Genomic DNA, 15,832 nt, shown 5'->3' on the forward strand with positions numbered 1-15,832 from the left:
TAGTCAGTTTTAACCAAACTAGCTAGTTATCAGGAGAGACGACAAACATGTTGATTTGTTTCCCACGTTCGGCAAAGAGTCGGAAAGAAAATAATTTGCATTCATAAAAAATTTAGCATGGATTATTTTCGATGCATTACTGAACAACTCTAAGTTCTCTCATTATATCCCTGTATAACACAGAGTCAATGTAATACAGCAAAATTGTAGTGACTCACACGCTAAAATTCATGAGCCCCTTTTTAAACGGTTGTGACTAGTTCAAACTTAAAATATTATTTGAAGCTATCCAGCTACTACGAATGTTCAATCAAGTCTATAAAAATTAGCGAAATAACAGTTGTGGAACGCGTGAATATTTCAGTTCGTGTCGTGATTAAGAATTCGTCACCAGGTCCTTTTCGTATCTACATCAAAACGGTGATAAAAATTTGTTCAGGCGTTGTTTTTCAAGATGAAAATCAAATATTCCAGTCTTGCAAATGTTATCAAACACACAAGCCAAGGTAACATTGACTTCATCGGCTTCTCCAACTCTGACGTCATCGGAAGAAGCACGTGACACAACAAACAAAGAACGGGGCAATTTTTCAAAACCTTAAGTTCGGCTTGTTTTTCGTTAAAAATCTAAAGAAAAAAGGCATGTAGCTACACTGTCCATGGGGAAAATTGCAAACGAGTTTCCCCAGTTCTTTTAAGGTACCATAAGGTACCTTTTTTTGAGATCTCCAATTGCCAGATTGTTTAAAGTTTTTAAAAAGAAATGAATTAAATTTTTTTAACGCAAAAGTTCCAATTGCCAGATTGTTGGTTACATTTGAAACAGAGTTTTCAAAAAACAAACTAAAAAAAAATCTTTTTTAACACAAAAATACCAAGATCTTTTTGTCAAAGATATACTCACTTTTCGAGAGATTCCCAGAATTTCAACATGGTAGCTCTATCCATGTGTCGTCTGTTTCGGTTAAACTAAGGACACAGAAGAGAACAATAGTGTGATGTGCTAACCAGCATTTTACTTCCTCTTTGCATTTAGTAACAAATCATCCTGTTTTTGCGTTCGGTATTAAATAACAAATTATCAAATGATTAAAAAAACAGCGAGGAAAATGTATACAGCCGAGTAATAACACAACTTGGGTTACCATTATTCCAGCTAATCTAGACTTGCCTCTACATGACTTGGATTAAATAATAGTGGGACCGAACCTAAATTTTTAACTAGTTTAGCACAGCTTGTAATACAGTCCAAACAAGATAAAGAAAATATCAAGTAAAATAATCAATTATACAACAGCTTACTGTGAGTATTTGTACATCCCACTTTTGGACGTTAGGGTCTGTCTTCATATCTTCGTATTTTACGTGAAACGCTTTTACTATAAATTTCAAGGACAATTTAATGATTCCAAGGGCAACAGTCGAAACAAAAATTTAAACTATCAAGTTAATGATTATGATACTTCGAATAATCTTAATGCTTTTACAATAAAGTTTCTAGAAACGTTTAATTTTACTGAGAGAGTAAAATGTGTAGCACTTCGCTAAAACTTTCATGCGTTAACTAACTGGGTACTAGCGCAACGCGAGAAAATAAAATTGCCAACAAATAAATCCTTTTCTTGTTTTAACCCTAACTGCTTAAAAATTTTGAGACGTATATACACAGGAGCAATACTAATGAACTAGGGTTTCAGTTTAAATAATCAAGACAGCACGTCTTGCTTACTTTTTGTGAATATATCCGTCGGTGAACCATCTGGTAATAAATACGGCCAGCCTTTGAACTGCCAAGTTGGTCCTTGCACAAAAACTGCAGCGACACGATTCCTAAAGTGCAATACAAAAGAGCTTGTAGAGTGTAAGGTTAAATACTTCTATTTACTGTTTATTTTATTTACTATTTCATTAATGTCTCCTCTTAACTCAAATTCCACAAGAGATCCTGAACATAGACACTAACCATTCATTAGTTTGTAGTTTTAACGGTTGATCGACAACACGGAATGGAACCGTCACCGTTTGCATTTGACCGTTAAGCAAAATATCCTTTTTACGCTGAACCAAAACCTCGTTCTCTTTTATAGTGCCCAGTCTCTTCTTCTCTTCGACACTGACGAATCTAAAATGAAGAGAAATATTTGATGTGATCTAGTTTGCAATACGTATAAAAAGATGAAAAGAAGAAGGAAAAGCCCAGATATGCTAGAATAAAATATTATAATATAAAATTAAAAACGTTTCTCCCCCGACATCCGACATCCGACTTTCATTTGTTCATTGCTCGTACAGAACAGAAACCTTACTTGTAATCTTGCAACAAATCTTTTGAGTTTAAAAGAGATATGAGAGAAGTAGCCGCGGACGGTACGATGACAATCGGTGTTTTCGATTCTATGAAAATTAAATTGACAAAATTCAATAAAGAGAAAAAAATATACTTAATAAACAATAATGGACGTTGAGTTTACAACCGTGAGTAGATGGGATAAGAATTTTTTAGTTCGGAACAATTTAACTAACCTATCGGAATTAATTTTTTTTCGCTGACGTGAATTCGAAAGGCTGTACATGTGCATTGAGCTCTTTTAAAGTTTAAAGATCACACTCTTTGGTTGTTACATTTTGTTCCTTTTTATTAGTCAGTCTTACTTGGTTAAACATCAATTATTTCTCAATTATAATAGAGAATATCAATACAGAAAAACACCATACAGTGATTTATGGTGAAAGTGTTCTGGTAAAGGTTATGTAAATTCGGTATTGCGGTGAAGGCGTGCGATAACAAACAACCTCACCTCTTTTTTGTGGCTTCCCAGGGCTTTGAGAACCTAAAAGTACAAATGTGAATTTAGAACACATTGTTTGCAGCAAACAAACAAACAAACAAAATGAAGCAATTTATATTCACCTGATCGAGATTTAGGTGCAGAACGAGGAAGCGGTGTTGGCTGCGTACGTTGGCTTTTACCTTCCTATATTTAAAATATATAAAAACTTAGTATATAGTTTTTTTAACTTTCAAATATTACCATTAATGAAAGAATCTCGTGCGTACCTTTACACTCTGCAAACTGAGACCATGAAATGTCGCCATTGTGTCAATTTTAAACCCTTCCGTATCTACAAAAAATGGCAAACGTGTCAATCTCAAATTTCTCAAATTTAAGAAAAAAACAAACATTTTTCTTAATAAACTATAAAAAATTACCTATTGGAGTGATTAAATGTAACCTCGAAAGCTAGCACATACTTTTAGGGAGATGCAGGCCTTAGGAATATTTAAGTTTTAGGGAGAAGCTGGTTTTCTCAAAGTATGTCAAAATATAGTGAAAAGCATTTTTAAACTTTAGAAAGAAATGATGTATTTTTTAAATTCGATTTTTCTCTTAAACTTGCTATATCTAAGCATTGTTAGCAAAATGATTTTGGTCCCTTCAGTTCGTATCATTTAACTAAACAACGCAGAAGAAAACTTAAAGAGAAAAATAGTCTAGTCAAACATGATAAGCATTCTCATTCATTTTTTTTAAAAACAACATACACTCTCACATTAGGGTTTGCTTACCCTTTTGACTGTCAAATCTTTCTTGATCATAACGATCATATCTATTTACAGTAGCCGGCTTTTTGACTAAATCCTAAACAAATCAACATTAAAGCATTAAGAAAACATTAGAAATGGCTATACTCTGGGCTATATCGAAGATGCTTTTTTCAACAATTGAAAGAGCTTGTACTGCAATCTTTCGCATTTTCATTCCCGTTCATCTCGAGCATATGTTTACATTCCAGATAAAGGTCGTACTAAACCACTACAGTTATAGTAGAGTGGTCACTTATTTTAACAAGTGAGCGTGAGAAATTCTTTAGAGGTATTCCCGGAGTTTTAAACCTTTTCCAAGAAGTGATCTGGCTGACAAAAACAAAAAAAATTAATGGCAAAAGATGTACGTAAAGAGTTGGTCTTGACTGAAACAAAAAAAAACAAAAAAAAACCAGAAAAAAACAGAAAAAAAATATTTTTCAATGTTTATTTTAATGTTAAACTTTCCAGAAGTAGATTCCATTACTAGAAGTTGGGAGGAGTAGTGGCTATCCTGTAGTATGTCCCACTGTATAGTAAACACAGAATTAGTTACCTTTACTACCGGTGCAACCTCAGGAGCTTGTTCTTGCGGGGCAGCCTTACCATCTTCCTGTGCTTTTATCGATGTAAGAATAGCAAGAATATTTTTCAGAAATTGCTGAAACAGAAGGTTAGGTTTTATTGCGAAGTATACTGACCATGGCAAAAGAAATTAAGGTAATAGTGACCAGCTTTTACCTTTCCATTGCTTTGAAGAACACTGGTTCGTGTACGTAATTGTCGCTCTCTGCTAAGTATATCTTTTGTCATGTCGTTGTCAATATCAACCATGAAATTGGATACAACTTGTGTCTGTTCAGGCTAAACACACACAAATTAGAGGCTAGATAGGATTAATTATTTGCAAATTTTGCGGCTTTTTGCTATTTTTTGTTAATAAAATCCTTAAAAAGGCGCCATCCCTAAAACATCCACTTTCTGCGAAATTTATAGAAATAAATTTAATTAACTATACATGTCTTTCTTATGGGCTTTTCAATATAGTCGTATGTATACAACTATTTCTTTGTTTTTATACAATTTTGTTGACCATTCTTTTATAGCCTTTATTTAGTGAAAATTAAAATATAATCACATACTACGCATTCGCAAAAATTAGTCTTAGTTAAACCACGAGAAAAATTAATTGCAAACATTTAACTTGGTAAAGTACACAGACATTACTGGAGATTTTTAGGTTTGTGAGAAGCAACAAGTTGGTTAGCTTGTGCTGTTATTGCAAAAAAACAAAAAACAAACAAACAAGTGTGACAGTAGGAAGAACAAAAGAAACAACATACAACTTGTGGAACTTCTGGATTGTAGTCTTCGTCTCCTTTGATTGTCGCTCGCTTTCTTGTCATAATTTTTCGTTTAATTTCTGCGATACGATCAGTAGACATGACATCATTCAGACCACTTTTTTGACTAAAAACAACAACAATATTTACTTTATAGCGAATTAGAAATAATTAAGACCATGACAAAAATTGAGTACAGTTTTAGCGAGGTATCTTGAAATTCAAATTCAATTATCGAAATATACCAGTATATATGTCACAATGAGCTACCTGCTTTGCAAATTGTAACATTTAACGTGGTAATGCGTACATGTTCCCAAAAAATTTTGATCAACTTGTGTCAACACAACTTAAAATTTGGTAGTGGTAATCCACAGAGTGAACAAGATTTCACTTTGGACAACGATAATGCATAAGCATGTTTAGCCATTGAACCGGTACTGTATTAGCAATTCATACACAGACAGAAAACAGAAAGTTTAGAGAGCACTTACTCCTTCAAAAGATTTTCTGTCGTGATAGCACCTTCTGGTTTCTTTTGCAGTTTCATTGACAACCATTCCTAACAGAAATTCACATCTATAGTATAAACTTCTAACAACTTAAATGCATTTCAAAGTCAACAACCTTCTAAAGCAAATGAAATCACCCAAATTTAACCAACATGAAAAATGGAGTCCATTGAATTGTGCTAAAACTTACTTATAAGGAACAATTACCATAAGGAAATATAAAAGAAAAACAAAAGGGAAGCATCATATTGTAAAGAGGAAAATGGGTTAAGTTTAAAAATTGCTTGGTTTGTAAGTTATAAATCTCAATTTTAACTCAATTTACATTATTACCTTTAAGTCTTGCTTTTGTTGTAAGGAGTCCTAAACATAGTAACAGAGATAGTAAATGATTACAAAATTAACAAGGATTCCAAAAAAGAAAAACAATAAATAAAAAAATGGTCTATACAAGGTGAACTTTAATAGACTGTGTGGTACATATTATAGAAGATCTAGTGCTTTTTAGTCTTTTCTTAGGAACACACAGCTAATACCATTACAAGGAAACTTACGGCAATAATGATTACAAGAATTTTTTTTTTAGTTTTTTTCAGTTAATCAATTTGTCGGTTGTTTGAACTCACGACAGCATTCAGCTTTTACTTTTGGTTGATAAAAGTTCATAGAGGTAACAAGCTATTAGTTTTCTGACAAAATACGCAAATAAGTTTTGTAATCTTTTTTGTTTATAAAAAGTACGAATAATAAGTAATATATCAAATTTTTGCCTACATGTTTTCAACATTGCTGTAGCTAAAAATTTTTCAAACAAGAAAATTTTGTTATCATGATTTATATTTTGTTAGGCAACAAAAAGGTTAAAATAATTTTTTTCGTTAAAAAAAACAATATTGCCCAAAATTTTTCACCTTTGGAAACAAGGAAAGTAAAATTTGAGGATATCAAGACTTTATGCTTGATTCAAGCATAATCGTAAGAATTAAATGACTTATTTGGATCTCTGTGTGTTCCTCCCAATAGAACCTATTACATATACATGCTACAGGTAATCACAAACGTGAGAACTTACATCAGATTTTAGTTTTTTGCTTCCTTCTGTAGAAGTTTCATCACCAGCTCTCTTTACTCCTAAATATATAATATTGTTTAACACATGTCCAGATTCCAGTTAAAACAAAAGATTAAAATTTATATAAAATATGTACCAATCGATGCAGTTCTGGAAAGTGGCAACTCCAATGGGGCGCTTTTGTCGATGTTTGCTGATGTTTCTGAAAAGGTAATAAAAAAAAACTGCATAAAAAGCCATAAAAACCTCATCGGAAGAAAGAAGGGAACACTTAATATGTTTACTGTTGTACCTTTTTCTCCATTTAGATAACCTAGTAAATCCTAAGGAAAAAAGGCAAATTTATTAGCCTATGAATATTAGGTGAGCACATTTTTGATTTTTTTTGCTGATTGATGTTGACGTACATAGGTTTAACAAATAATTCATTTTAAAAATACTGTAAGTTACCTTCCTGTCGGGAAAACGTACAACTGGGACATTGGCTGCCTGAAATACAAGACACACAGTGTGAGGCATACTTTACAACATTAATTATATCAGTAACCTTTATCATAACTGTATAATGTAAATTAACTAGGTAAGTAAGCAATTGTTTGTAGGCACATAACAAGAATGAAATAAGTATCTGATACATCCCAACCATTAAAATACCAAGATATAATCTTTGAGTAAACCCAAAAGGTCAATATGACCTGTTTTTGATGGACAAACTACCCAATTCAACCCAACACTTTACTGTCCAATGTATTCATATTTTTAGAAAAGTGAGGTGAAATAAAGCAAATTCAGTTAATTCAGTATTAACTTAACTGTAAACGTAAATAAATATTACTATACTTACGCCAGCTCTTTGTACGTAAATTGGATGTGATAAATGAACATTTTTGAGTAAGAAAAGAAGAGCTTCAAGTGCATAATATTCTTTCGGGGTGGTTCTGAATAAACAACAAAAATAATAATATATAGCACAATGAACTACAGCACAAGCAAAACAGAAAACAGTGCAATCACAAATTGAGGTCCTAAAATAAAGACTTTTTAATAGAAGACTAGCTGTTTCCCGTGGAAGAATCCACTGTATTCCATTTAATTTATGTAGCAGATATATGTCCCTCAAAAAACAAACAATACAGCAGTGCGCATCTTACATCTGCATTATTATATAAATGACCAAAAAAATTAAAGGTTTTTAACAACTGCAGTATTTATGTGACATTTAAATTTAAATCTACTAAAATTACTTGCTCTGACCATCTGACAAATGCGAAAATTATTCGGAAAGAAGTTTCCAAAAGCATTTCAACATACATCTCACCCATAAAATTTAAATCACTCAAAACGCCACATATATACAAAAAAGCTGATCAATGTCAAACACAAATCTCTCTCATTGTATATGTTAAAATCAGTTAGTTTATTGCAAACCCTGCCAAAGGTTGACACACAATGTGAAAAATAAACAATAAATTGTGCCTCTGACAGAATTTTTTATCTAAGGTGTAAAAAAAGGGATTTGCAAGGACAAATTATAATGCAATAAAACATTATTTGATATATTGCATACAGTCCTTCCTCACCAAACTTTAGACAAAATGCCAACAAAATAACGGTGTTTAAATCTAAAATTAATAAAGTCCTTTTAGCAATTTGCATGCTGTTTTCCCATCAATAAAGTAAACAAAATTTCAAATCTCACATAGTATTCTGTCACAAATTTTCATAAAATATATATATAAGTCATAATGAGTCATGTTAAACAACAGCAATCAATCTGTATATAAGTTCATTTTATGTCAATTTTTGCACCAATTTTGCAACACAAAATACAAATTCTAAATAATACTAAAATCTCTTATTTTGGTCCTTCGCATACCGACGGTCTCCCACAAAAGTTTAATCAAAATGTAAAAAATGAGAGGTAACGACAAAATCAAAGTTTGCAAAATTCAATTATTTCGGTACATATATCTACTGCATATGCCCTCTAAAACAATATTTTAATCCAAAATGCCTAAGAAAGACAGTTTGCAACAAAAATCAGTTATTTCGATAATATTGCATACACTCTTTCCTCACAAAAGCTTCACAAACTGTAAAAAAAAGAATGGTAGGGAGTGCTTCTGATTCAACAAAAAACGTTTTTTTGACATATTGCATCTAGCCCTTACCCATTAAATCTTACACAAAATTTCCAAAACTATATACAATTTAGAACACATCAAATTTAAATCGAGAAGGATCAGTCATTTCGATATATTGCACCGAGTCCTCCCCAGTAAGAATTTATACAAAATATAGAAAAACGAAGCTTGCAAGGTGTAAAATTGAATTCTTCTTCTGTGTATATATATATGGTCCTTCCTCGCAAAATTAACAAAAAATGTCAAAAAGGTTCAGATATAACATCTAACACAACAAAAATCAGTTCTATCAGTATATGTCATGCCATTGTCTTCCACCAAATGTTCCCCTTAAAGTTTCACAGACACAGCCTGTAAATTAAAAACAACTAAGATCAGGTATTTTGGTCTATTTTATACCATTCTGTTCCAAATAACTTATAAAATGTAAAAATTGAGTGGTAAAACAGAAATTTGCAAAATTCCATTTTTTTATATGCATGTATATTATATGCCTTCTACAACAATAAGTTAATTCAAAATGTCAAAAAGAAGAAAAAAATAGCTTACAAAGAGTATAAAATTGAAATCAACAAAGTAGCTCTTTTGGTGTATTAAATATAAGCCATACGCACAAAAGTTTACACTAAATGTAAGAAAATGGTTGTGTTTAGTAATTCTAAATTAAGAAAAGTCAGTTCTTTTAGCATGCTGATTAAGGTTTTTGCCCACAAATTCTTACATGAAAATGTCAAAACCACAATATGAAACAAATTAAATTTACATTTTAAAAATAAGTAATTTCCGAACTTTATTTTCAGAATATTTGGAGGAAAAGAACTTCGCAAACCAAAAAAAACCAGGAAAATGTTTAAAATCTTCAGGGTTAATAACGTTTGATGGGTTTTGTGGGAATATATATACTGGGAATCTTTAGTTTAAAGCTAGCATTAGCTAGCTACAGCAGCTAATAGCTAGTCACTTAAATATAAACTGGAGACTTAGGTATAAAGAACATGGCTACATATATATATAAATATATATATTCCTAGCTAGCTAGCTAGTTGTTGGTGGTGGTTGGCTTTTTATGATGCTAGCTATAAAACATGTCTGGCAACAATAATATAATCAAAACTGAAAATAAAACATGAAAAAACCTTACAGAACCTTGCTATGATTAATTTATAAAACCATGCTCTTCTTCAAATGTCTTTTTAAAGATTTATTTTGAATGAAAGAGTAGAGAATACTCAAAAAGAACAGCCATCTTTTTCGTAAACACAACTTCCGTTTTATGCTGGGAACTTCATTTAACAGTCCGTATGCTTTGTGAATATCTAATACCGTTTCATATGTAGCGATACCTATATATATATGCTAACATAGAGTTTTTTGGCATAAGGGTATATATATTTATATCGTTATTAGCAGCGGGTTATATATTTACAGCTTATGTGCGATTTCTATGAAGTACAACCCTAATCTTTTTAGTTAAATTTTAGCGTACAGCCACGTCATAAGAAAGTGACCCGTGATTTCCGTGTCGTGGACTCACAGTTTTAGTCACGCAAGGGAATTAATATATAAGATATTGACTCCATCTTAACTACATCACATGTAAGCTTGGTTCACACTACAACATTTTGAATATGTTTTAGATTTTTAAGGGGCTACGAAAAAACACAAGAATGCTCTCCATTATTGATTATATTCTCAATCTCTGCACATTCTCAAGAATGGTGAACCATCCAAAAGCTCAAGATGCAGGAAAATATACAAATAGATGTCTAGACAATTTGTTTATAAGTAATTTTTTCAGATGATAAATTATTAAATAATTTTACTTTTTAGCCGGGTCTGCAAAATATATATAAATATCAGTAGAAAAAAATGTTGTTTTGACAAGAAGGCAAAGTCAAAATGATAACCACAGTATCCAGACAAATGTAAATAAAGGACCGGTAAACAAGTGGATTTATCCATGGGCAACCGACTAGTATTTTACTAGTACTAGTCTCTTATAATAATACGGAGCTTCTGTCTGTCTGTCTGTCTGTATGTCTGTGACTTTTGCAAATTGGATTATATTCTTCACTATTTTATTTGATAAAATCTGTAAAACATCGCCCATAAAATTGTTCTGTAATTTACCAAATTTTAACGTTAAAATAATATTAGCATCAAGGGAAAGTATAGTAACATAAGTGAAACCATTACAGTGCACTTAAAATTTTGAGGCCAAATAACTTGGAAACGAGGTGATGACTTCAATGATATTTTACAGCATGGGCAACTAGGAACCGTCTATGACTAATTTGGGCAAGTTTCCCAAACTGGGTCCTAAAATCAGTTTCGGATTGGACGGGTTTATGACGTCATCAAAAAACCTTTAAACCATAAAATCTCTGCAACCTTTTGTCAAAAGTACATGATTCTCTACATTTTCTTGATCAGGGTTTCAAGATCTATACGATGAAGGCAACACGTATACATATTTCTAAAAAACTTTAAATTTTAATTTTAAAACCCTTATATCTCATTGACCGCTCATCAAAAGCACATGATCATATATATTTTCTTGATCAGCAGTTTAAGCTCTACACAATAGAGGCAATGTGAAAACAAGGTGCCAGTCTTTTTCAGAACCAGTTAAAATGCTTACCATTCGTATATCATCATTCTCGGCTTCACATCCGTTTACATGCTAGCATGGTTTGGACGGGGTATATTAATGACCCTCTTCCAATCTGATCTAGACTGTGTTAGATCTAAACTCAACTTCCTCTGTATCAAGTCTGTCCTTAAAACCTCCTGCAAAAGTCTTTCTCTGTCTGCCTCTGGGCTTTGCCTCAGGAACTATAAGTCTCTACACTTTCTTACCCAATTATCCTCCTCCATTCTTTCCAAGTGCCCCAGCCAATTCAATTGTCTATCTGGATAACATCCTTAATTCTACGGATACTTAGCCTGCGTCTTAGCTCATCTGAACTCTTTCTGTCTCTGAGACTGGTGTTACACATCCACCTAACCATTCTCATATCATTCCTTTCTAAACGGTCAAGATCTTCCAGCTTCTCTGCCCAAGAATCACTACCGTACAACATAACACTTCTTGCACAGGACTCATATCCCAAGCACATATTAAAAATCCGGCAAATGCGTTTTGCGCAATGGACAGACCAGCACACTTCGCTCGCTGGTTCAATATTTTTTTTTCGAAAAGTACATTATAAACAAATATTTCAGCAAGACTCATTCTGGATGAAAACAAGGCTGGAGAAGATAAAATCTCTGGATATATCTATATGTTCAAGTCTGTAAATTACATATACATGCCGGAAAAAATAGCCAGTTTGTTTTTCGCCGCCATCAGCTCAACTTTTGTGTCACTAAAGTTGAAAACCAACAGCCGTTCCGTAGCCCCTTTAAGCCATGTGGATAAAGATTTTTATTTAAAAACAAAGTACACTTTTGCCTATTTGCTTGGATGAGCTGAAAAATAAACAAATTTTTAAAATGATAATATAGTCATACATACTATTACGGATATGTAGACGCTCGATCATCGTGTTTGGGGTTTACAATTTAAAACGTCACCCATTTTCTACCGCAACAAAGATTAACCTTGGAGCACATATCATACCCATGACATCCTTTGCATGTGCGTTTTACATTGCACACGTTACTTGATTTACATGTGCAAATCATTGCACATCTACTCAAATATTCCTAAAAAAACTGAGGTGCTATTTTTTGTGGCTGGGTTGCTGACATCATCAAAATTCAAATCACATTTTTTTAATTTTATCTTGCCTCAGTGGATTTTTCCACTGGGATATTGACTAGTATTTAAATAATATTAAAGTTTGGCACAGAAAAAGCAGCATTTAAATAATTTTTAGCGTTTTCCATGATGATTTAATTTAACCACAGGTGGTTTTTTTATGTAATGCAAGCTTACAATTTGTGTCAATGGATTATTTTGCTTCAAGTTTAATGGGTAAGTATTTATGCATTTCTATACAAGGCAATCACGCGCTAGGAGAAACAATTTCTTTTTTTCTTTGTTGTTATATTTTTAGCACCTTTTTTTTAATGTGTGATTGCAGTATGGACTTTCTGTGTGCAGGTTATCGGCAAATTGCTGGGATAGTCTATATTCTGAAAATACATCAGCTGAGTACCGACGCGAATTACAAAGTCTGCATCAAAAAAAGAAAGTTTAAGCTCAAAGAAGAGCTTTTCATGTCCACATGCCATGCCCATATACTTTAGACTGAAATTAATATTCTCTCACAAGCCTTTTTAATTGCTTTGTTTTCACTTGTGGAACTCAAAAAAATAAAAATATAAACATTTTAAGGCGTATATTCTAATTTTAACATCAAAAGATGCTTCTAACTGAAAATAAAGTTCGGAATGGACTCTTCCACAACTTACTGCCTATATTATTTTGTCTGTCTATTTGCGTAACAGGTCCGGAGATTATAAACAACACGCATCACGGTGAAAGTTGTCTAAAGACCACTTTCCAGCGTGTGTGTGTACTTTTATGTAGGTAAAAAAAGCAGGACTTTGATAGGGTAGAATAGCTACAGTACCGCCTGAATGTAATGTTTCACGATGTCGCCTAACGATGTCATGTTTACATAAAAAACTTTGTGTCTATTGTTATCACATGTATTTTGCGTGTTTGTATTATTATCTATAGGTGCGTGTGTTAACAATAATATATATATATATATATATATTCGAAAAAATTTTGTTGAATTTAAGGCATGCATGTTTTTGTTTAAATGTGTTAACAATCACAAAATATCAACTATAATATTCGGGAATAATATTAACACTCTTTTTACTGTGCTTAAAAGTTTAGATATTTATAATTATAAACAATAAAAAAGTTTTTTTGCAAGTGTTTTTTCTTATTGCACTAAAAAGTAAATATTTATTTTTTTCATCGCGATAAAAAAAAGTTTTCTTTGTTCTTTCCTTTTTAAATTGATCTTGCAACCTATTGTGATTAAACATTCGATCGCGTGGGGTCATTTTTATCGGCGAGGCAATTATTTTCTTAAAAAAACAAAAGCTATCACAATGTTATTGTTCTATGTAACTATTCATGCGAGTTTCGCGTCCGCGGTAGATTACATTCAGACTGTACTGTAGGTGTATATTATAAGAAAATTTTTAACTTTCGTATTTATTAAAGTAATTCTAGCACATTACTTTTTCAACATGTTTTTTTTAATGCTGCTTTTCGTTCTTAAACTTTTAAAATTCGATTTAAAAAAACATTTCTATCGCCGCTTTTCGCTTATAAACTTTTTTAACTTCAATCTAAAAAAGCATTTCTATCGCCGCATTTCATTTATAAACTTTTTAACTTCAATCTAAAAAAGCATTTCTATCGCCGTTTTTCGTTCTTAAACTTTTAAAATTCGATCTAAAAAACATTTCTATCACCGCTTTTCGATTATAAACTTTTAAATTCGATCTAAAAAAACATTTCAATCCCTGCTTTTCGTTTATAAACTTTTAAAATGCGATCTAAAAAACATTTCTATCGCTGCATTTCGTTTATAAAAACTTTTAAAATTCAATCTAAAAAAACATTTCTATCGCCTTTCTTCGTTCTTAAATTTTTAAAATGCGATCTAACGAAGCTTTTCAATCGCCGTTCTTAGTTCTTTAATTTATAAAATGTGATCTAAAAAAGAAGGGTTAACGCTAGCTGTATACCCTAGATTGTTACGCATAAGGCTTCAAGAATGATATCGACACGGATGATCGCAAAGCCCTCTCGATACAATTTGAAAGTATCGCGGATCGAGAATACCGTCGCGATATGCGAAGCGCGATGTTAAATAACCTTTTTCCAGTACTGTAGAACTTCATTTATTTATTACAAAGTTATGTTAATTCCTTGTTTGAAAGAACCATTTAGCTTCAAAAAAAACAAAGTTCATCAATTTGATCACGTAATTTGTCAAGAAATGTTAGTTCGAAGCGTGTTGCTGACTGCGCACATTAAAAATGGCTGACAAAATATTTTTTCGAAAATTCTTGGCACTCTCATAAAACGTGGTGAATAGGTAAAATTCAATCAACTCTGTGTAAATTACATACTTGGTGCTGTCCTTTAACCACCTCGTTAAAAGTTCCTTATCCAGACTGGAGGGTTGGAAAAAATAGACCCAGGAAATTTCCATGTTAAAAAAAATATGGCGGATCTTAATGCTTTAAACAATGTAAAGTTTCAAGTTCAATAATAAATATTGTAATAAACAACCTGTTGTCACTGTTTGCTTTGACATTGTTAATCGTGACAAAACAACCACATGGTTGTTCTTGCGATAAAAATGGGCCCTGGGTGGGTCACAAACTGAGCTAGTATAGTTTAGGGGACTGGAAATGAATGTGAAGCAATTTGGGAGTGTTATCAGTTGGCATATGAGAATGTTTAACTCCCTCTATTGCAGATTATACTATAATGACCAGATTTGAGTGTCGGTTTAGGGCAAAGTGGCCGCGAATGGGTGATTTTGGCTAAGTTGTTGTTTTCTCTGGTCTGGTGATTATATTTTATCTACGGAAATGCTTGCGTTTGTGCAAAAAAACCTGCAAACTCTTTAACTTTGCAAGTCGATTGTCTATAATATATAAATTGCTGAAGGTTTGTTTTAAAAGTTACCAGGTAATAATAGCTAGGTAGCTAGCTATATACCCTTAGAAATTTTAATAATAAGAAATTTTTACCTTCCAATCACATAATTTGTCTTTGCAGTTTTTAAAAAAGATATGGTATCAAACAAAATTTGGTCTTCTCTTTCCACAATATTCTTTTTACTTGTGTTAAACTGTCTGAGCAGTGTCAACGGATCCGCCATTTTAGTTTTAATATTTTGATATCCACGATGGAGAACACAACAATTTTAACACGTGATCAAAAACAAAAGCGAGCATGAGTTCTTATTTTAATCTATTAAAAGAAAAGTTATATGTAGTTTTGACCCCCCCTCAATTATATTAGAAAATTTCCCATACAAGAGTCTTGCCATTGTGTTATTCTTCTTTATTCTTCCGTGTCCTCGTCAATTCTGTTCTGCAGAAATTATGCTCATTGGGAAAACCCCGGTAAACAAAATGACACATGGATTTTATTGGTGGATAAATTAATAACATATATTTACAGG

At 32.2% G+C, this 15,832-nt stretch overlaps 2 protein-coding genes across 2 annotated transcripts in view; both read right to left on the minus strand.

Annotated features, from left to right (window-relative positions):
* LOC130662306 (caspase-7-like) overlaps positions 1–15,832 on the minus strand; it is an 89,992-nt gene that overhangs the window by 57,230 nt on the left and 16,930 nt on the right. The gene's annotated exons all lie outside the window — the stretch shown is intronic.
* Positions 101–15,625, minus strand: LOC130662304 (parafibromin-like). The gene is made up of 21 exons (XM_057461132.1): positions 15,396–15,625; positions 7,358–7,451; positions 6,964–7,002; positions 6,806–6,836; positions 6,650–6,715; positions 6,514–6,572; positions 5,775–5,804; positions 5,424–5,491; positions 4,930–5,056; positions 4,328–4,450; positions 4,143–4,247; positions 3,569–3,641; positions 3,059–3,123; positions 2,912–2,975; positions 2,799–2,831; positions 2,307–2,394; positions 1,964–2,122; positions 1,730–1,830; positions 1,303–1,379; positions 905–969; positions 101–627 (listed from the first exon to the last, which is right to left on the minus strand). Exons 1-21 carry the CDS (start codon positions 15,524–15,526, stop codon positions 591–593), a joined length of 1,635 nt encoding a protein of 544 aa, XP_057317115.1. The 5' UTR covers positions 15,527–15,625; the 3' UTR covers positions 101–590.

The sequence above is a fragment of the Hydractinia symbiolongicarpus genome, chromosome 10, assembly GCF_029227915.1.
Source record: "Hydractinia symbiolongicarpus strain clone_291-10 chromosome 10, HSymV2.1, whole genome shotgun sequence".
Classification (NCBI taxonomy): Eukaryota; Metazoa; Cnidaria; class Hydrozoa; order Anthoathecata; family Hydractiniidae; genus Hydractinia; species Hydractinia symbiolongicarpus.